Raw genomic sequence first — 18008 nt, forward strand, 5'->3', positions numbered from 1 at the left:
TAAAAGTTGTGGTTAAATGAAGTTGTCTGCAGCTGCGCTGATACGCTGCTGGCCAGTCGGTACGCAGATAGGGACAGGCAAGGGCATCAGCAGCTCCTTAACTTCCACAAGCCTTGACGAGGTCGCTCCCCAGACTACACGTCCCGTGTCGGGGCAGGTATCCAAATCGCCGAGCTCTGCATGGAACTGACCGCTCGGCCTCTGCCTCGCCCCCTCGCACCGCCTAGTCCTCCTCCTCCACGTCCTCCTCCACGAACACCAGCTCAAACGGGCACCCGCCGTGGACGACGCCGGGCAGCCCTCGCCCCCTGCCATCCATGCCACCAGCTATGCCAGCCGCATCAGCCGCACCATCGCGTTGCCCACCAGGCTGCGCCCAAGTGTCCCAGCACCCGAACGCACCAACACCCCCAGCAGCAACACCACCTGCACTTGCGCTCCAGGGCTGGAAGGCCCCGTCTAGTCCAGCCACCTCCACACGCCTGAGCCCCGGCAGCCGCAGCAGCTGTAGCCAGTCCTGCGCACCCACCCTGTGCCCGGGGAGCTGTAGCAGCTGCAGCCCGCTCCCACTCCCGTCACCGGGTGCGCCGCCGTAGCCATGCGCACCGCTGGCGGCAGCGGCACCGCCACCCGACGCTCCTTGGTGCTGCTGGTGCTGCTGGTGCTGGTGCGGAGGGCGGTGTCGGTGACGCCCCCGCTCCACGGCGGTCGCAAGCGCGGCCAGCAGCGCCGCCATCAGGCTGCCGCCGTCACGTGACGCGCCCTGACCCCGGCCGGCATGCCCGATGGCGGCGCCGCGCCATCCCGCTTCCAGCGCCTCCGCCGCCTGCGCTTCCTCATCCTCGTCCGCTTCGTCCGCTCGCGCCTCCTCATCGCTGCCCACCTCCTCCACGCAATTGCGCAGCTGCAGCCGCAGGCTGCGTAGCTGCCCCGCCGCCGCCCCTTCTCCTCTTCCATCCCTCCTTCCTGGCGCCGCCGCCACCGCGGTCGCGGCCGCGGCCGCGGCCAGCGCCCCCACGCCGCGCCCCACGGCCCGCGCCCAGCCCCTGAGCTCGTCTGCGGGCGTCATGACCAGCCACAGCTCCAGCTCCAGCTCCCGCAGCTGCGTCAGCCCGCCCAGCTGTGCCGCCAGCCGCCGCGGCAGGTCTACCGTGCTCAGCTGCAGCCGCGTCAGGCAGCGCAGCCGCGACAGAGCGGCCAGGCCGCCGGCAGCAGTAGGTGCCGGTGCGACTGCGGCGGCGGCAGCAGCGGTGGCGACTCCGCCGCCGATGCCGGCTTCATGGCTGCCGTCCGCTGATGAGTAGGGCCCGGCTGCCGCCGCTGCTGCCGCAGCAGTAGCTCCATCGGGGATGGCCGCAGCAGTAGCAGCGGCGGCAGCAGCAGCGGCATGGTGCTGCAGCCCCAGCCCCGCCAGCCGTAGCTGCCTCAGCCGCGGCAGCAGGTCGGGCAGGGCCGGCAGCAGCTCGCCGGGCGCCACGAAGTTGTGCGGGAAGGCGCGCGTCCTGCGCGGCGTGTTCATGTCCGCATTGAGACATTGCCTCATCTTCCATTAACACCTACCTGTGCCCTGCTGTATCTCCCATGGTCGCCCCCACACAGACGCCGGCAGCAGATGGCCCCGGCAGTCAACCCTACGTGTGCGTGAGCCAAATATGAAGCCCTGCGGCACCGTTATAAGATGGCCACGCCACGACGCTAACGCACGCGCGCACGCACACACCTGCACACCAACTCCAGCTCCTCCACACGCGGCAGGGCCGCCGCCACCAGCGCCAACTGCGCCACCTCCAGAGAGGGCCAGCCCACCAGCGCAAGCCGCCGCACGCACCCGCCGCCTGCTCCCCGGGTGATGCCGACCCCATCGCCGAGCGCCGCTGGCCGGACCCCCGCTCCCTCTCCACAGCCTCCCAACTCTTCAGCTCCCGACTCTTCAGCTCCTTGCCGCTTCTCCTCCTGCTGCTCCTGCGGCTGCTGGCGCCGCCGGTGCTGGGGCGTCAACAGGTCCAGGCACGCCGCCACCACCTCGGCCGGCAGCGGCTTGCGCCCCGCCGTGGCCTGCCGCAGCGTCAGCGAGCGCAGCGCCGGCAGGTGCTCCAGCAGCGGCCGGCCCAAGCAGCCCAGGGCCTCCAGGTAGTGTGCGTTCAGCTGCACTGTGGCATGGTGAGTCAGCAGGCAGGTGCGGGCCCAGGCGTCCGCTTCGCGGCAGGAGGCGCGGAAGGTGCGCCGGCTGGCGCCGTCCAGGCAGCCCCAGAAGCTGGAGGCCAGGGTGTCGGGCGGCAGGGTACGTAGCACGCCCAGCAGGCCGTCGGGGTGGAGGTCGGGGGATTCGGCGCTGGGCTCGGGTGCCAGCGCCGGCACCAGTGGGTCCCCGGGCTCGGTCAGCGCCGGCAAGTGTAAGTCTGCCATGGGCTGCCCAACCAGACGCCGATGCAGTAGTAAAACCTGTATAACGCGTCAATGAATGGCAAGGCAAGCGGCATATGGAACGGGCGAAGTCGATGGGTGGCTTGCAGCGCGGTTACTGCACCGAGGCAAGTGTCCAGGGCGGTGCGCGCCGATCAGCGGCTTCGTTTGATAACCTAACAAATGCAGAAGGCGCTGCAGGGCGCGTCGCGCCGTCCAGGTGATATAAAGGTCAGGCCACATGGGGATGCTTTTGCTCAAAAACCCGAGCGGGGCCCCCAACGCTTAGTCGCTTTCGTTGTCACAGCGCTCTTTCACACATAAAACCGTTGCCCACTCGCGCCTCAAATTCAACAACCAATATGGCCACCTACGCCCTGCCGCTGCACCACCATGGCAAGAGCAAGGTCCGCCTGGGGCGCGTCTGGCGCGACGGCAACGTTCACCATATGGTGGAGTGGAACGTGAACACTATGATTGACTCTGATATGGAGCACGCGTTCCTGAACGGTGACAACACGGGCATGACCGCCACGGACACCCAGAAGAACACGGTGAGTCCCCCGTTGGCTCGCGCTGGCTACCGAACCGGTCTTTTGACCAACATTTCAACCTGCAACCCGCAGGTCTACGTGGTGGCGCAGCGGATGTCCCAGAAGTGCACAATCGAACAATATGCGATCGCGTTGGCTCAGCACTTTGTGCGCACCTACCCGCTGGTGAGTCGCTCGCGCCGATGTCAGCACAAATGAGCCTTTCTGACTATCTGGATTAATGCCACAGGTTAGCAAGGCCAAGATCTATGTGGAGCAGAAGCCATGGACTCGCGTCCAGCAATCGGGCCTGCCTCACGACCACGGTGAGCCGTGAGCAGTGTTTACCACTAGTCTACTTATATGGAGAGTAGTTAATGCGTGTTGCGGTTTGTTAGGACCAAATTTGGCGCCCTTCGGCCGGATGCCAGAGCACAGCCGACAAGGGTTTTTTCCGCCCTCGTTTTGTCCGGCTGTGTCGCCTTTGCCTCTCGGGAGCCACCGTCGCGTGCGCCCCCACTCCACCCTGTTCAGTTGCGGGACCGCCACTTTTAACCTTCAGATGCGCCGTTGTGTTTCTCCCCTGTTGCAGGCTTTGCGCTGCAGGGCACCGAGGTGCGCACTGTGTACGTGACCTACGACAAGGCCGGCACCCTGGACGTGACGGCGGGTGAGTGCCAGGCTTCCAGCCGCCCCCTAGCCCCCTTCCCCCTGCGCTCCCCTTCATCCCTTGCCCCTCCATTTCGTGACCGCGTCCCCCTGTAAACAACCCCTCCCCATGCTTGCCTTGCCCCCTGCCTCTCCCCGCCCCCCTCCCCTCCCTCCACCCTCCTCCCCCAACCGCCCCCCTCCCCTCCCTCACCACCTTACAGGCCTGAAGGACCTGAGCCTGCTCAAGACCACGCAGAGCGGCTACGAGGGCTTCCTGCGCGACCAGTACACGCTCCTGCCCGAGACCAACGACCGCATCATGGCCTCCACCGTCACCTGCACCTGGAAGTACGCCGCCGCGCCCGCCTGCTACGACGCCGCCTACGCCGCCGCCAAGCAGGGGCTGCTGGACGCCTTCCTGGGCCCGGCGCGCGGCGGCGTGTACAGCCCCAGTGTGCAGTACACGCTGTACGACATGGCCAAGTGAGTGTGGGTGGGTGGGCGGGGGGATAGCTGAGCTTTGGGGAAAATGGCGGGGGGGGGGGTAAAGCGGCTGGGGGTTGAGATGGTGATGGGGGTAGGGGCGGGGCTGAGGAACTCCATAGGGCGCGTGGGCAATGGCTGGGAAGCGAGCGCTGAAGAGAGCGAGAAAAGAAAGCTCGATGACGTTGCCGTTCGTGGCAGCATGCTTCTGCTTCTGAGTCACACAGCCTAGCACGCTGCCTCGCTGACCCGCGCCTGCCCTCAATCGCCCCTCGTCCTCCTGCTCCCCGCAGGAACATCCTCGACCGTGTGCCTACGTCGGAGAGCATCTTCCTCAACATGCCCAACCTGCACTTCATTCCCTGCAACCCCGTGGGATCCTCCTTCAACAACGACGTGTACGTGGCCACCTCGGAGCCGCACGGCAACATCGAGGCCGTCATCACGCGCAAGGGCATCGCGCCGCACTGCAAGCTGTAAGCAAAGTGGCGGCGAGCTGCCAGCTGTGCTGCACGGCTACAGCTGCTAGCTAGCAGGTAGCTAGCTGCACGGCGGTGGCGGAAGCGGCTGCGACGAGCGGCCGCTGGAGATTAGGGAGCTGCAAACGGCGGTTGGGGATGCAACGGCGGATGTGGGCCACCCAACGTGGCGGCCGAGGGGCTTGTGTTCCCGTGAGCACTTGTGTGTGCGCGCGCCGCCGCCCTGGCGGCAAAGAGAATTTGTTAGGCTGCTCGGATAGGGCTAGTGCTGTCTCGCGTAGCGCTGTTATTATTGTCGGTTGGTGCTATGCTGCGTCGTGCGGGCGCATAGCACCAAGATGCACAGCAGTAGCAGTTGATTAGGTCTCTGATGACTCCGGTGACAGTAACCGGTGATCAGGGACGGGGCCTGGTGACTCCGGTGACAGCGAACCGGTGGCCAGGCCCCTCAATGCAAAAGCACAGCGCAGGGGTGTTGGTGCTGGCGGTACTCGGATGTCTCGAGCCGCCCGCATGGCGCATTGGAGTTGACGTGGCCTGGCCTGCGCGAGCGCACCTCGCAACCTGGAGGTGGTGGCGTCACGGCAGGCGGCATTGCAATGCGAGTGTAGCTGGGTTGGTGCAGCACATGCACACAGCCAGGCGGCAGGAGCGGCCGAGAGATACAAAGAGAGAGCGCACGCTGGTGGACGCATCCAGGCGTTGAGTTATATTGATGAGACCAGATAGCGCGGCCTAGCCGTGTGTGTGGGCGGGGCCGCGACGACGCTGTCCAGAGAACATTGCCGAGGTGGGTTCGGTGCGCGTGCCTCGGTGGCTTGGCCTGGCAGCTGATGCGCCCTACCTTGTTGCAGCCGGCGCGCATGCATGAATGAGTTCGGGAGTGCTTGTCCTTCGGAGCCCGGCGGCGGCGGCGGTCGGGGTGTGGTGTGTGCCTGCGGCCTTGCGCGGCGGCACCTAGCACCGGCCGTGCACCCGCCGACCGGTGCTTGTACATTACCGCAACAAGTGTATTGATTTCTGGGGTGAGGCGGGTGTACGGTACGTTGGTCGGGGACGGAGTGTGTGTACATCAGACAACCGGCTAGGAGTCGACGTGGGGTAGCTGGCGTGTATGTAGTGCTGAAGGAACGCGGTGCAAATGCGTGCCCTATCGAGGGATATGACAACTGGTTGATGGTCCGTCCTCCTCGTGACGTTGCGAATGAGTGGTGCTTCAGGTGTGATGCTCAGGGGAGTGACCCGTGAATTCGAAGGGACCACCTGTAATACTCACTGTGCAAGCGTTGGGCCTGCAAGTGTCGGGCAAGGAGCAATGGAGGTCGTTGGTTGCTTCCCGACCAGCTGTGCAACTGCGGAAGGCTGTTGAACCCTGTGTGCCTGGATCCAAACAGAGCCTGAAGCTGCCATCAGATGAGAGGCGAGGTTGGGAAAGGACTGCCAGGGATTTCGGCCGAGCTTCCACTTGGCGAGGCGGCGGGGGACTGGAAGACTCGATTGGGAGATTGAGGCACCCGAAGGTCGGCACCTGAGAAGTTGACGGGCCTGCTGGCAAGGCGATTCCAATCAGCATAACGTGACGCCTCCACGCCATATACTATTCGAATGCTTGGTTCTAGCTAAAATGGCTCCACTGTCGAAGGCACACTCGTCTCGGCGGTTGCCCGCAGGCCAAAAAAGTTTGGGCCCCCGCGGAACCTATAAAGATGAAGCTGTGCTGATATAACAAATTCATCTTTTTCCTGTCAATAGCTTTTAGCAGTTATCAGAAGTGCACATGGCGAAACAAGTTCTCGTGCAGTGAACCTTCTTTCAGCGGCAATGCCCGCTCTGCAGCCCTGCCCTGGCTGTGGTTGTGAGATTGACAGCGGCCTGCTGTGGTTCGCGGGTCCGGGTCTAGCACGCATCTGCTGCAACAAGCGATGTGCCTCCCGGGCTCAGAAGCGGCACGAGGCGCTGGCCACCGGCAAGGCCCGGGGGCGCAAGAGCATGGTGAGAGGTTGCAATGCATGCCGCTAGGGGGGAGGAACCTTGATGGGAGCTACGGGTTATGTGCCGGGGGGAAGGGGCGTGGTCGAGGGATGGCGGGCGTCGAGTTGGGATGCTGGCCCTATCCCCACGCGCCGCCGCTGCCCTCCGCAGCCCCTGCTCCCAATCGCGGATGACCCCGTGGAGGCTGAGCGCGGCTGGTCGTCCCTGAACCAGGACGTGATGGCGCAGGTGGCGGCGCGGCTGGGCCTCCGGGACTGCCTGGCCGCCGCGCTTACCTGCAAGCACTGGCGCACGCACATCACCAGGGGTGAGTCCTAGCCGACCGGTCATCTATCCGGATCTCAGACGCCTTGCAGCCTATAGCACTGCCTGCTGTATAACGTCTACTGGCGGCCCAGGAGAGCACCTGCCATTCGGCTTTTGCATTCGCTGGCCGCGTCCATACTATTCTGCATGACCCCTGTGCGGACCGTACACCGCCGCGCCCGGTGCTAACTTTGCCATCAGGTCCCAGCAACCACGTGGCGCTGCGCATTGACGACATGACGCCAGAAGGCAGCCGCCGCGTCCCTGACGGCCGCTGTGCTTGCTGCGGCGGCGCCCATGACGTTATCAAATGCAAATGCAAGCGCGTAGCAGTAGGCACTGGGGATACAGCCTCGCCCGCCAAGGCTGCCGACAAGCCCGCCGCTGCCGGCGGCGCTGACGCCGCCGCCCAGCTTCTGGACAGCGCCCGGCGTCTGCTGCCCCACGTGGATCACCTGAGCGTGTCCGTGTACAGCCGCTGCCGGCAGCGCGACTACCTGCTGAAGCACATGCGCGCGCTGAGCAGGTGGAGCGGCCTCACAAGCCTTGACATCAGCTGGGTGAGTAGGCTCCCTGCCTGAACCACAGCGTTGACCATCAAGCTTTGCGCTGTCCTAAGCAACACAGTGCCGTGTTGCCGCGACAGGTCCTCGCACCAGACCCCACCTCCCTGCTGAGAGCCGTGCAAGCCGGCAGCGGCAGCGACAGCGGCAGCGACGCGGGCTGCTCGGACCCGGAGACCGATGGCGGCGGCGCGCGCCGGCGCTCCGCCGTCCGCCGCGCACGGCACGCGCCCAAGCCCCCGCCGCCGCCAGGCCCGCTCCCGCGCTGTCTGGTAGGAGACACGCAGCGGCTGTGCGCCGCCTCCCTTGCCTCGCTAGGCCTGCTGCCCAACCTCACGCGGCTCTCCATAACCGCAAAATACAGTCATCGGCACATGGGCCTGGCCGGCTTGGCCGGCCTCAGCCGCCTCACGGAGCTGGAGCTGCGGCAGGCGCCGCCTGACGGCGTTGAGGTCGCGGACTGGGCGGTGCTGTCTGAACAGGAGCGGCTCCACCAACGCAGGTTTGGGAGCCATAGCAGCTTCTACAGGGAGCCGTGGAGCGCCAATGAGGCTGACATGGGCGCGCTCAGCGCGCTGCGCGTGCTGCGTGTCCATGGGGATTTGCTGTCGCCGCCGGCGCTGGGGGCGGTGGGGCCACACCTCACGCGGCTGGAGCTGCATCGGCTGAGCCTGGCCCGCTACACTGGACTGGGGCAGGGCGAGACGATGACGTGGACCATTGAAGACATGGCGCCGCAGCTGCTGAAGTGCAAGGTGTGGGTGGGTGGGGAGTGGTAGTGCGGCGGTAGGGGGAGGAGATTCCGTGCTAATGGGTACCGTGCGGTGCGTTGTTCGCGACCTGCTCACACATCACCTTGCAGCTTGCACTCCGCCTCCACCTGTCCATCCGCCCACTCTCTCACCGCACCTCACAGCGGCTACGCTACTTCAGCCTCTCCCTCGCCTGGGACCCCCTGGACATGGAGCCCTACTACGCACTCAACACCAGCGGGTGAGACATGCTTCAGTAGCATTGCATTAGAGCTTGCTCGTCACATGAAAGTCACTATTGCACGGTGGCGCAGAAGGCAATCCGTGCCGGCTCCCGCCGTGCAAGCAATATGCGGATGCCTCCCTTTCGCGCTATATATGGGACTTCTTATTGTGTGCCCTATTCTCACTCGCAGCTGGCTTGAAATGATCGTCCGGGAGCTGCGGCATCTGAGCCGTGATCAGGTCCTGGCCAGGGCTAACCATGAAAGCCGCATGCTAGAGCTCCAGCAGCAGCACGGCGGTAGTGGCCAGCCGTCGCAGGCAGCCGGCGGTGCGGGCGGGGGCCGGCGCCGCGGGCGCGGGCGCCGGCTTCCAGGGCAGCAGCAGGCGGCGGGAGTGGGCGAGGAGCGGGAGGAGGACGTGCCGCCCGTAGAGCCTCTGGAGGTCGTGTTGGACCTGGCGACGCACTTCCGGCCGCTGTGTGTTGCAAACATGAGCGTAAGTGTGCTGGCGGCCGTGCAGCGACACCACCAGCGCCAGGCACAGCTGCTGCAGGCGCAGCAGCAGTGGCAGCAGCACCAGCAGCACCAGCCGCCGGAGCGGCAGCAAAGGCAGGAGGAGCAGGAGGAAGGGGAGGAACGGGCACAAGGGCGGCAGGAGGTGCAGCAGCCAGACGGCGGCCAGCTGCTGGCTGCTACTGACAGCGCAAGCAGCGACATCACCAACACCAGCAGCGAAGACGCGGCCCTCGCTGCTGGTGCGCCAGCTGCTACTGCCGTCCCCGCTGGTGCTGCTGCTACTGCCCACCAGCCTGCTACTGCCGGGCAGGGCGCCAGCTGCGACCCCGACCTGCCTCCCAGCTACATCCTGTCATCCATGCTGCTGGAAGACCTAGTCGGCCTGGCCGGCCTCTCCCACCTCAGCATCAACTTCCATGCGGGCGGCTCGCAACAGCTGCACACACTCAGTCAGCTGACGCGCCTCAGCCATCTGGCGCTGCGCTGCGGTCCCGCCGTGCGCATCGAACTCGACTCCTGGGACGCGCACCGCCTGTGCACGTCGCTGGGCCCTCGGCTGACACACCTGGATCTGGAGCTGCCTGCGTCATGCCTGGGGGCGGATGTGTTGGAAAGCGTTCGCCTGCTGAGGGCGCTGCGCTGCCTCAGGTTGAGCGCGGGGTCGCAGGTGCGGCAGGTGCCGTTGACTCGCCGCGAGCTGCGGAGGGCGCTGGCGAGGGCTGCGCCGTCCTGGCATGGCGAGGCTGCGCCTGCGGCTGGCGGTGGAGGTGGCGACAGTGGCGGGGTGGAGGGTGGCGCGGTGGTGGCGGGCGCAGCGGTGGAGGTAGCGAAGGGCACGGCTGCTGCTGCTGCTGCTGCTTCCGTCGCTGCTGCTGCTGCTGGCGTGAAGCGCCCGTCTCCGGAGCTGGTCGCTGAGGTGAAGGGCGCCCAGACGCCGCTGCTGTTCCTGCAGCAGCTCTTCAGCGCCATGGACGGCAGTGAGGCTGTGCGGGAGGTGCTGCTGGCGGAGGCGGAGTGGCGGGCGCAGCAGGCGGCAGCGGCTGTGGAGGCGGCGGCTGTGGAGGCGGCTGCGGAGCTTGAGGCCGCGGTGGCGAATGCAGTTGCAGAGGTTGCGCCCGCAGCCACTGGCGACGGGGTTGATGGGGCAGCTGCTCAAGAGGCACCGGCGCAACCTGCAGCAGTAGCAGCAGCAGCAGGAGCAGCACCTGATGCCGACCCGCCACAGCAGCAGGATCAGCACCCGGTAGTGGAGCTGGCGGCAGCAATGCAACAGCAGCAAGCCGACGAGGGGGTGCCGGCAGGAGCGGTCGCAGCTCCTCCTGGCCAGGCGGCAGCTGCTGGCGAGGCTGGGGCAGACGGCGGCGGCGGCGGCGGCCCTGCAGCAGCAGCGGGCGGCGGCGGGCTGCATGGAGCTGCAGCCGGTGGGGCGGCATTGGAGATGCCAACCTTGCCCGAATGGGTGATGCGCTGGTCACGTGGGGAGCCGCGGATTCCGCCGGCCGAGCAGGGCGCAGCTGGCCGTGGCGCCGACGGCGGTGCTGCTGCGCAGCCGCCCACGCCTCTGCACTGCCTGACATCGCAGGACCTCGACCGGCTGCGGAAGGCGATGACGCGTGAGGAGCTGGTCCCTGCGCCGGCCTTTCGACTGGGCGACTGGGCGCCCAAAGGGCTGCAGCGCCTGTGGCTGAGGGGCTTCAGCGGCCTGCAGGCGCCCTCGGTCCTGCCGGGTGGGGGTGGGGGTGGCAGAGCTGCTGTGGGTGGCGGGAGCGAAGGTCGCGTGGCGAAGGCGTGTGTCGTGCTTCCGGCGCTGGAGGCGGTGGACGTTGTGGTGATGGGCAGTGGCGAGGCGGCGGCGACCGCGCGAGAGGCGCTGGCTGCGTGGTGTGATGCGGGCGGGGCGCCTCTGCTCAAGTCTGTGTTTGTGGAGGGTATGTCGGCGCTGCCTTGAGCAGCAGCAGCACGGGGATGCTCGTAGTGTGCCCTGCCCTGGCCTCAAGGAGTCAGGAATGCTCGTAGTGTGCCCTGCCCTGGCCTCAAGGAGTCAGGAATGCTCGTAGTGTGCTTCTTGAGTGACATAGCTTGATTCATTGTTCGGCGTGTGGGGACGCCGCGTTGGCGAGAGCCCTATTACACCATGGGGCATGTGAACGCACCTCTGGAGGGCACTGTATGTGTACCCGGTGACTCGTGCTTCCCCTTCCACCGCTGTGTCACCCGCCTCGCCCCCTTGCACCCAGACCCTTCACTCACGGCAGCTTTTCTGCCCACGCCCTGGCCAGCACCCGAGGCACAACCAAAGGCAAAGAGGTGGTGTTGAGAAACACCGAGTTTGTTTTGGTGTTGCGGGTCACAGGGACCGCAACAGTGTGCGCAGCGTGCAGCCTGGAGCTGGCCGCTTAACCGCCGAAGCCGTACAGGGTGCGGCCCTGGCGCTTGAGCGCGTAGACCACGTCCATGGCCGTCACGGTCTTGCGGCGAGCGTGCTCGGTGTAGGTGACCGAGTCGCGGATCACGTTCTCCAGGAAGGTCTTGAGCACGGTGCGGGTCTCCTCGTAGATAAGGCCGCTGATACGCTTCACACCGCCACGGCGAGCCAGACGGCGGATAGCGGGCTTGGTAATGCCCTGGATGTTGTCACGAAGCACCTTGCGGTGGCGCTTAGCGCCGCCCTTGCCCAGGCCCTTGCCGCCCTTGCCGCGTCCAGACATGTTTACTTTGGTTCGGTGAGGTGAACGAAAGAGGAAGTAGGAAAATGCTTGCTGTTAATAGTCTCGCTGACAAGCTTCGCTATTTATAGCTGCGCGCGGGCGCAGAGGGGCGGGGCGCCGACGGCTTCTCCGATCGTTCTCAGCCTCGCCTGTGCCAGGTTTGACCATCGGCGGTTGCAGTCAAACAACCACCCGCGACTTGCCCGAGCATCATAATACCACACGGCACCCAGTAAATAGTCATTCAAACAACTTTCGCCGTTATTTTCAGGCTCCCAATCAGCAATCCAAGATGGCCCGCACCAAGCAGACTGCCCGCAAGTCCACCGGTGGCAAGGCGCCCCGTAAGCAGCTGGCCACCAAGGCCGCTCGTAAGACCCCCGCCACCGGCGGTGTGAAGAAGCCTCACCGCTACCGCCCCGGTACCGTGGCGCTGCGCGAGATTCGCAAATACCAGAAGTCGACTGAGCTGCTGATCCGCAAGCTGCCGTTCCAGCGCCTGGTCCGCGAGATTGCCCAGGACTTCAAGACCGACCTGCGCTTCCAGAGCCAGGCCGTGCTGGCGCTGCAGGAGGCTGCCGAGGCTTACCTGGTGGGCCTGTTCGAGGACACCAACCTGTGCGCCATCCACGCCAAGCGTGTGACCATCATGCCCAAGGACATCCAGCTGGCCCGCCGCATCCGTGGCGAGCGCGCTTAAGCCCCGCGCAGGTTGCTGTTGCCTAGGCGCCCAGGCGTGTGCCCTCTCGGGTGCACGTCTACAATCAAACTCGGTGTTTCTCAACACCACCCTCTTGAGTCGGCTATTGTTCCTTGGCGCACAGGCGCAGTGGGGCTGGCATGCGCGCGTCCTACGTCAGGGGTTCGTGCCGCAGTGTGTGGCCGGCTCACAGGATAGATGAAGACTCATAGGAGCTTGGGTCTCTTAGTAGAACACACAGACCGCTATGCCCAGCGTATACGGTAACCATCACTAAGGGTTGGTCTCGCTGATAAATTGATGCTGGCAGAGAGTAGGGCAGTTAGCCAGCTCGAATGCATCCCTGTCGCTGTCGGGCCTACGGGGCAACAGTCACACTCAGCAGCCTGCCTCAAACCCAACACTCAGCAGCCTGCCTCAAGCCCAAGCGTGTCGGCAGGGAGCAGTGGCGAGCCTTGGAGTTGGTGCTGGTACTGTGGATCAGGGAGGTTAGGTACTTCGGCTGTTTGGCACGGCACCCACCTATCAGCCCCGTGGTCCAGCACCTCCTGGTGGGAACACGACGTTGCTGCACGCACTTAGCTGCGGACACACACACTTAGTGCGGGCACATACACCTAGCTGCGGGCACACACCAACTGCATATCAAGTGCATCACATGAGCGCAGTGTCAAAAGGGGCAGTTAATTATCCATTCTTCACCAGCGGTGCTAGTGGGCAGCGTGCTGTGCAGGAGGGCGCGCGAGGGTTTGGGGGCCATTTTCAAGCAGCACGCACTGTGCGGTAGTAATTAGTGTTGACAGGCCGCCAATAGCCTGTGCACCTGCTGCACATGCGTGGGGGAAGGCATGTGAAAGCCTGCCAACCCCACGTCAAAGGCCCTCACAGCCCCTTGTTTCATCTTGCAAGTACCCAAGCCCCGGTGCCGCAATGAGAGGTGGTGTTGAGAAACACCGAGTTTTTTTGGGGTGCAACTTGGGGTTGCAACAGGGCACAGGAGCGTTTTAGGCGGCCTCCTCGCTGCCCTTGCCGCCCTTGGTCTTCTTGGGCAGCAGCACGGCGTGGATGTTGGGCAGCACACCGCCCGAGGCGATGGTCACCTCGCCCAGCAGCTTGCCCAGCTCCTCATCGTTACGGATGGCCAGCTGGATGTGGCGGGGCACGATGCGGTTCTTCTTGTTGTCGCGGGCAGCGTTGCCAGCCAGCTCCAGCACCTCAGCGGTCAGGTACTCCAGCACGGCAGCCAGGTACACGGGCGCGCCGGCACCGATGCGCTCGGCGTACTTGCCCTTCTTCAGGTAGCGCGCAATGCGGCCCACAGGGAACTGCAGGCCGGCCTTGGCGCTGCGGCTCACGGCCTTCTTGCCAGAGGTCTTGCCCTTGCCGCGACCAGCCATTGTGATGTGTTTAGCAGAAAGAGGTGAACGGACAGGTGTATAGGGGTTGAGAGCGTGTTGGAAGTGCCCAGAAAGAGCTGTGTAATATATAGGGCGCAGGGAGCGCGACGGTCGCGGGACGGCTCACCTTGGCCACAAGTCAACGCCTTGGTCGGTTGGGTCAAACAACCGCTCGCCTCGCCTTGGCCACCGCGCTCGTCCTCACTGCCCCCGCCCCCTGATAAATACCGCACACTTGCCCGCGCATAATAATTCAGTACTCTTTTACGCTTACCACCTGTTTCAACAACTCATTCACAAAATGGCCCCCAAGAAGGACGAGAAGCCCGCGACTCAGGAGGCTGCCGCTGAGGCCCCTGCTAAGGCCGAGGCCAAGCCCAAGGCCGAGAAGGCCGCCAAGAAGGCCAAGAAGGAGCCCTCCAAGAAGGCTGCCAAGGAGCCCAAGGGCGACGGCGAGAAGAAGGACAAGAAGAAGAAGAAGAGCGCCGTGGAGACCTACAAGCTGTACATCTACAAGGTGCTCAAGCAGGTGCACCCCGACACTGGCATCAGCAGCAAGGCCATGTCCATCATGAACAGCTTCATCAACGACATCTTCGAGAAGGTGGCCACCGAGGCCTCCAAGCTGAGCCGCTACAACAAGAAGCCCACCGTCACCTCCCGCGAGATCCAGACCGCCGTGCGCCTGGTGCTGCCCGGCGAGCTGGCCAAGCACGCGGTGTCGGAGGGCACCAAGGCCGTGACCAAGTTCACCTCGGGCTAAACGCCTAAGCCTGCATGCGCGCTGGCTTTCCTCCTATCTCCAAACTCGGTGTTTCTCAACACCACCACTTCACGGGGGGGGGGGGGGCGGTGCAGGGGGGGACAGTCGGGGGGCACTGGGCTAGGAGGGGGCCTGAAACGCACAAGGAGATCCAAACGTGAACACGCCCCCTTGACAGCATCGTGTCTGCTTGGGAACCTTGCAGGCCTTGGCCGGCATTTTCACTGGAGATGTGAGGTTGGCACTCCCTTGCAATGATTGAGTAGGCACCTGCCGCTGCTTCAGTGCACTGTTGTAGACGGTGTGCTGGTGGAGGATACTGTATGCCTTCCCTAGGGAGTCCTGCGGGACTTCACCAACTTGCCTTGACACTGTCCCATCGCCTTCCCTAGGGAGGATGCCGGCGCACCAGAGCGGCATCAGTTGGGCCTACTACGTCACGCGGGCTTTCTGGCTGGGCGCAGCCTGCTACCCAACTGCAAGTGCGCATACGTTGGATGTGGCAATGGTGCTGCAACGTTAATGCCTAAACGCAAGTGCTGCGTGTGAGCATGGGCGTGGGTAGTCCAATGTGACAGGGCATGTTTGCAGTTACCGTTAGCACCATACGCTGCAGCCCATTGTCGGGTGGTGGACGCCAGTAATGCCAGCAACTAGTGAAAGCACTGAGCCTGACCAGCAGATGCCTGCACCGGCTGCATACCATAGTACCAATATGCCGGCATCGCACACACCGACAAGCACACTGACAAGCAGGGCTACCCGTGCCACGAAATGATGGCAGCGGCAGGGGCAGGGTGTAACGAGCATCGTTACCTTCAGTACGATGGGGTCAGTACACCTTGCACCCCGTAAAATGGTTCTTGGGTTTGACACGGTCCCGATGTCCGTACCGTACTCTGGTCCTCATATTTACGTTGTTACGAATCACCGGGATATCTTTATCCCACCGATAACGGTTCATGACACAGGGGCAGGGGCAGGGGCAGGGGCAGGGGCAGGGGCAGGGGCAGGGGCAGGGGCAGGGGCAGGGGCAGGGGCAGGGGCAGGGGCAGGGGCAGGGGCAGGGGCAGGGGCAGGGGCAGGGGCAGGGGCAGGGGCAGGGGCAGGCGCAGTGTTTGTAGTTAGCGGGTTTAGCAAGAGACGCGCACTGCCAGGGGGATGCACCTCTCCCCCCAGCTATGGTACACACAATGAATTGGCGTGGAAAGGTGTGAAACGCTGGGCCCAGAAAACGTTAGCGGGAGTACCCCTGACCCCGTGCGGTCCATCCCACAGGTGCACAGCAGGGTGTACAGGGATTTTACGTCTTCTTGGCTGGCTCGCTACCCTTCATTGCTTATTTACCGTTCCGCCGGAAAGTTTTTTCCGGTGCTAAGTTTTATCTAGTGGCTGGCGAATTATATTAAAAATTTTCTAGCGAAGTTTGTTCTATTTCCACGGGATTTAACTGACAAGTTTTCCAAGGCTGCGGGTATTGGTGCGTGCCGCGTGCACTGCACCGCCGCTTTGCCACTGCACGATAGCGCCCGTACCCCCGTTGCCCGGGCACATGTTAAGGGATCAAAAACTACTGAACCAAATGCACCCCGTCATTCCCCTGACTGCACTCCCATGTCTCTGATGCACCTGACCACCTGCGACCACCTGTAGCTTTGCTTAGCCTGTTCCCTATCATCATGCACCGTTCTTGCCTGCGTGTCTTCCCCTTGCGTGCACGGTTTTGCCCCCTGCTGCCCCCTCGGAATTAATTTTTCGCCGCTAAGTTTTTTCTGCGGCGCAAGGATTTAGCATTTAAACTTTTCCAAGATAAGTTTTTTTCATTGCCAGAAAGTGAATTATGAAAAATACTTCCCGGCGGGACGGTATATGAGAGACCTCATGCTTAAAGTTGGGGTCAGTAGACCGCTCCCCGGCCCAGTCCCCGGCTCCGTCCCCTCAAGTTCACCACCCTGAGCCCAGGTTCCAATAGCACATGGTTAGGCCGGAAAGGGAGGAGAGCCGAGCAGGTCGCCCGCTGCCTGACGGGCAAATAGTATCCGCCTTCCAAGAGAGTCTAATGAAGGCATGGGAGCATGAGCGGCTGCAGTCTCTGTCTGCACGTTCCCATCAGACAACAAGCAACCAGGCGTACAGATGAGCAAGTACAAGCATTGGATGGGGCTGTGTGCGGAAGGAGCAGCACCACTGACCATGCAAGAGCACAGTAGAGCATTTATACTAGTTGCGCATCACAAGACCTTGATGAGGTTCCGCCTGTGCTGCTGGCCGCTTACTGCCAGCCGCGCCTAGGGACGACCTGGGGAGGAAAGGATGTGCAGGATCGATTTTACAGGAGGGATGCGGGCCGCGGGCCGTTATGCAGGATACGGACCCAGCCAGGTTAGCCGCGTTACTAGATTCCATTTGGGCGCACAGGTGCAAAAGCACCCCATTCGGGGACCAAACTAGCTGCATATATAAGTGCCGCAGGCGTTATAAGGCCCCCCCGGCCCGGGCCTCGGTTTCTACAGGGACAGGAATGCACGCCGTGCTCACCACCTTTGTAAATACACACAACAATAGCGCCTCGTGTTCATACTGGAAGAATTCGCCTCCGGGTTGAGGGTGTTGAGCTAACCTGCGCACAAGAACACACCTCAGGAGCTCACCCGGTCCCTGCCCTGGCCCAGGCTCGTGCACAAACTGTCGGGCGTCCACTAGCTACAGGACGACCCACCCCCTCCCCCGAAAGCAGTATGCAAGCCAGTCCCAAGGCCCCTCACCGCGCCCCAGGTTTCTGACCTCGGCCCCTGTTAATTGTATAATCCGGCTCAAAGGGTGGTGTTGAGAAACACCGAGTTTGATTGCAGGCGTGCACTCGAGATGGCACACGTCTGGGCGCCTAGGCAACAGCAGCCAGCGATGCGCTTAAGCGCGCTCGCCACGGATGCGGCGGGCCAGCTGGATGTCCTTGGGCATGATGGTCACACGCTTGGCGTGGATGGCGCACAGGTTGGTGTCCTCGAACAGGCCCACCAGGTAAGCCTCAGCAGCCTCCTGCAGCGCCAGCACGGCCTGGCTCTGGAAGCGCAGGTCGGTCTTGAAGTCCTGGGCAATCTCACGGACCAGGCGCTGGAACGGCAGCTTGCGGATCAGCAGCTCAGTCGACTTCTGGTACTTGCGAATCTCGCGCAGCGCCACGGTACCGGGGCGGTAGCGGTGAGGCTTCTTCACACCGCCGGTGGCGGGGGTCTTACGAGCGGCCTTGGTGGCCAGCTGCTTACGGGGCGCCTTGCCACCGGTGGACTTGCGGGCAGTCTGCTTGGTGCGGGCCATCTTGGATTGCTGATTGGGAGCCTGAAAATAACGGCGAAAGTTGTTTGGATGACTATTTCCTGGGTGCCGTGTGGTATTATGATGCTAGGGCAAGTCGCGGGTGGTTGTTTGACTGCAACCGCCGACGGTCAACCCTGGCACAGGCGAGGCTGAGAACGATCGGAGAAGCCCGTCGGCGCCCCGCCCCTCTGCGCCCGGGCGCAGCTATAAATAGCCAAGC

The 18008-nt window shown here is 63.7% G+C and overlaps 8 protein-coding genes across 8 annotated transcripts; 4 read left to right on the plus strand and 4 right to left on the minus strand.

The window, feature by feature from the left end:
* Nucleotides 1-150: 150 nt before the first annotated feature.
* Nucleotides 151-2436, minus strand: CHLRE_12g505000v5 (uncharacterized protein). The gene is made up of 2 exons (XM_043068143.1): nucleotides 1721-2436; nucleotides 151-1502 (listed from the first exon to the last, which is right to left on the minus strand). Exons 1-2 carry the CDS (start codon nucleotides 2404-2406, stop codon nucleotides 224-226), a joined length of 1965 nt encoding a protein of 654 aa, XP_042918224.1. The 5' UTR covers nucleotides 2407-2436; the 3' UTR covers nucleotides 151-223.
* Nucleotides 2437-2656: 220 nt separating this feature from the next.
* CHLRE_12g504950v5 (uncharacterized protein) lies at nucleotides 2657-5830 on the plus strand. Its single transcript, XM_043068142.1, has 6 exons — nucleotides 2657-2957; nucleotides 3030-3122; nucleotides 3187-3262; nucleotides 3529-3606; nucleotides 3809-4070; nucleotides 4364-5830. The coding sequence occupies exons 1-6, from the start codon at nucleotides 2766-2768 to the stop codon at nucleotides 4548-4550; spliced, it is 888 nt and encodes a 295-aa protein (XP_042918225.1). The 5' UTR covers nucleotides 2657-2765; the 3' UTR covers nucleotides 4551-5830.
* Nucleotides 5831-6076: 246 nt separating this feature from the next.
* Nucleotides 6077-11092, plus strand: CHLRE_12g504900v5 (uncharacterized protein). The gene is made up of 6 exons (XM_043068141.1): nucleotides 6077-6541; nucleotides 6692-6848; nucleotides 7049-7407; nucleotides 7494-8165; nucleotides 8327-8403; nucleotides 8579-11092. The coding sequence occupies exons 1-6, from the start codon at nucleotides 6371-6373 to the stop codon at nucleotides 10848-10850; spliced, it is 3708 nt and encodes a 1235-aa protein (XP_042918226.1). The 5' UTR covers nucleotides 6077-6370; the 3' UTR covers nucleotides 10851-11092.
* Nucleotides 11093-11100: 8 nt separating this feature from the next.
* CHLRE_12g504850v5 (uncharacterized protein) lies at nucleotides 11101-11666 on the minus strand. The gene has a single exon (XM_001690758.2). The coding sequence runs from the start codon at nucleotides 11608-11610 to the stop codon at nucleotides 11299-11301; it is 312 nt and encodes a 103-aa protein (XP_001690810.1). The 5' UTR covers nucleotides 11611-11666; the 3' UTR covers nucleotides 11101-11298.
* Nucleotides 11667-11786: 120 nt separating this feature from the next.
* On the plus strand, nucleotides 11787-12548 carry CHLRE_12g504800v5 (uncharacterized protein). Its single transcript, XM_001690946.2, has one exon. The coding sequence runs from the start codon at nucleotides 11903-11905 to the stop codon at nucleotides 12308-12310; it is 408 nt and encodes a 135-aa protein (XP_001690998.1). The 5' UTR covers nucleotides 11787-11902; the 3' UTR covers nucleotides 12311-12548.
* A 542-nt stretch (nucleotides 12549-13090) lies between these two features.
* On the minus strand, nucleotides 13091-13846 carry CHLRE_12g504750v5 (uncharacterized protein). The gene has a single exon (XM_001702173.2). The coding sequence runs from the start codon at nucleotides 13705-13707 to the stop codon at nucleotides 13315-13317; it is 393 nt and encodes a 130-aa protein (XP_001702225.1). The 5' UTR covers nucleotides 13708-13846; the 3' UTR covers nucleotides 13091-13314.
* A 130-nt stretch (nucleotides 13847-13976) lies between these two features.
* CHLRE_12g504700v5 (uncharacterized protein) lies at nucleotides 13977-15418 on the plus strand. Its single transcript, XM_001702174.2, has one exon. It carries the CDS (start codon nucleotides 14009-14011, stop codon nucleotides 14468-14470), a length of 462 nt encoding a protein of 153 aa, XP_001702226.1. The 5' UTR covers nucleotides 13977-14008; the 3' UTR covers nucleotides 14471-15418.
* Nucleotides 15419-16787: 1369 nt separating this feature from the next.
* Nucleotides 16788-17836, minus strand: CHLRE_12g504650v5 (uncharacterized protein). Its single transcript, XM_001702172.2, has one exon. It carries the CDS (start codon nucleotides 17786-17788, stop codon nucleotides 17381-17383), a length of 408 nt encoding a protein of 135 aa, XP_001702224.1. The 5' UTR covers nucleotides 17789-17836; the 3' UTR covers nucleotides 16788-17380.
* Between the last annotated feature and the right edge of the window lie 172 nt (nucleotides 17837-18008).

The sequence above is a fragment of the Chlamydomonas reinhardtii genome, chromosome 12 (assembly GCF_000002595.2).
Source record: "Chlamydomonas reinhardtii strain CC-503 cw92 mt+ chromosome 12, whole genome shotgun sequence".
Taxonomy (NCBI): Eukaryota; Viridiplantae; Chlorophyta; class Chlorophyceae; order Chlamydomonadales; family Chlamydomonadaceae; genus Chlamydomonas; species Chlamydomonas reinhardtii.

Coding starts and splice junctions, on each gene's coding strand:
- CHLRE_12g505000v5 (XM_043068143.1), bottom strand. CDS start 2,406: ATGGCAGACTTACACTTGCCGGCGCTGACCGAGCCCGGGGACCCACTG. Junction 1,503..1,720: donor GAGCTGGAGTTGGTGTGCAG/GTGTGTGCGTGC, acceptor CACGCCGCGCAG/GACGCGCGCCTTCCCGCACA.
- CHLRE_12g504950v5 (XM_043068142.1), top strand. CDS start 2,766: ATGGCCACCTACGCCCTGCCGCTGCACCACCATGGCAAGAGCAAGGTC. Junction 3,123..3,186: donor TTGTGCGCACCTACCCGCTG/GTGAGTCGCTCG, acceptor TTAATGCCACAG/GTTAGCAAGGCCAAGATCTA. Junction 4,071..4,363: donor ACGCTGTACGACATGGCCAA/GTGAGTGTGGGT, acceptor TGCTCCCCGCAG/GAACATCCTCGACCGTGTGC.
- CHLRE_12g504900v5 (XM_043068141.1), top strand. CDS start 6,371: ATGCCCGCTCTGCAGCCCTGCCCTGGCTGTGGTTGTGAGATTGACAGC. Junction 6,849..7,048: donor GCGCACGCACATCACCAGGG/GTGAGTCCTAGC, acceptor CTTTGCCATCAG/GTCCCAGCAACCACGTGGCG. Junction 8,166..8,326: donor CGCAGCTGCTGAAGTGCAAG/GTGTGGGTGGGT, acceptor CGCACCTCACAG/CGGCTACGCTACTTCAGCCT.
- CHLRE_12g504850v5 (XM_001690758.2), bottom strand. CDS start 11,610: ATGTCTGGACGCGGCAAGGGCGGCAAGGGCCTGGGCAAGGGCGGCGCT.
- CHLRE_12g504800v5 (XM_001690946.2), top strand. CDS start 11,903: ATGGCCCGCACCAAGCAGACTGCCCGCAAGTCCACCGGTGGCAAGGCG.
- CHLRE_12g504750v5 (XM_001702173.2), bottom strand. CDS start 13,707: ATGGCTGGTCGCGGCAAGGGCAAGACCTCTGGCAAGAAGGCCGTGAGC.
- CHLRE_12g504700v5 (XM_001702174.2), top strand. CDS start 14,009: ATGGCCCCCAAGAAGGACGAGAAGCCCGCGACTCAGGAGGCTGCCGCT.
- CHLRE_12g504650v5 (XM_001702172.2), bottom strand. CDS start 17,788: ATGGCCCGCACCAAGCAGACTGCCCGCAAGTCCACCGGTGGCAAGGCG.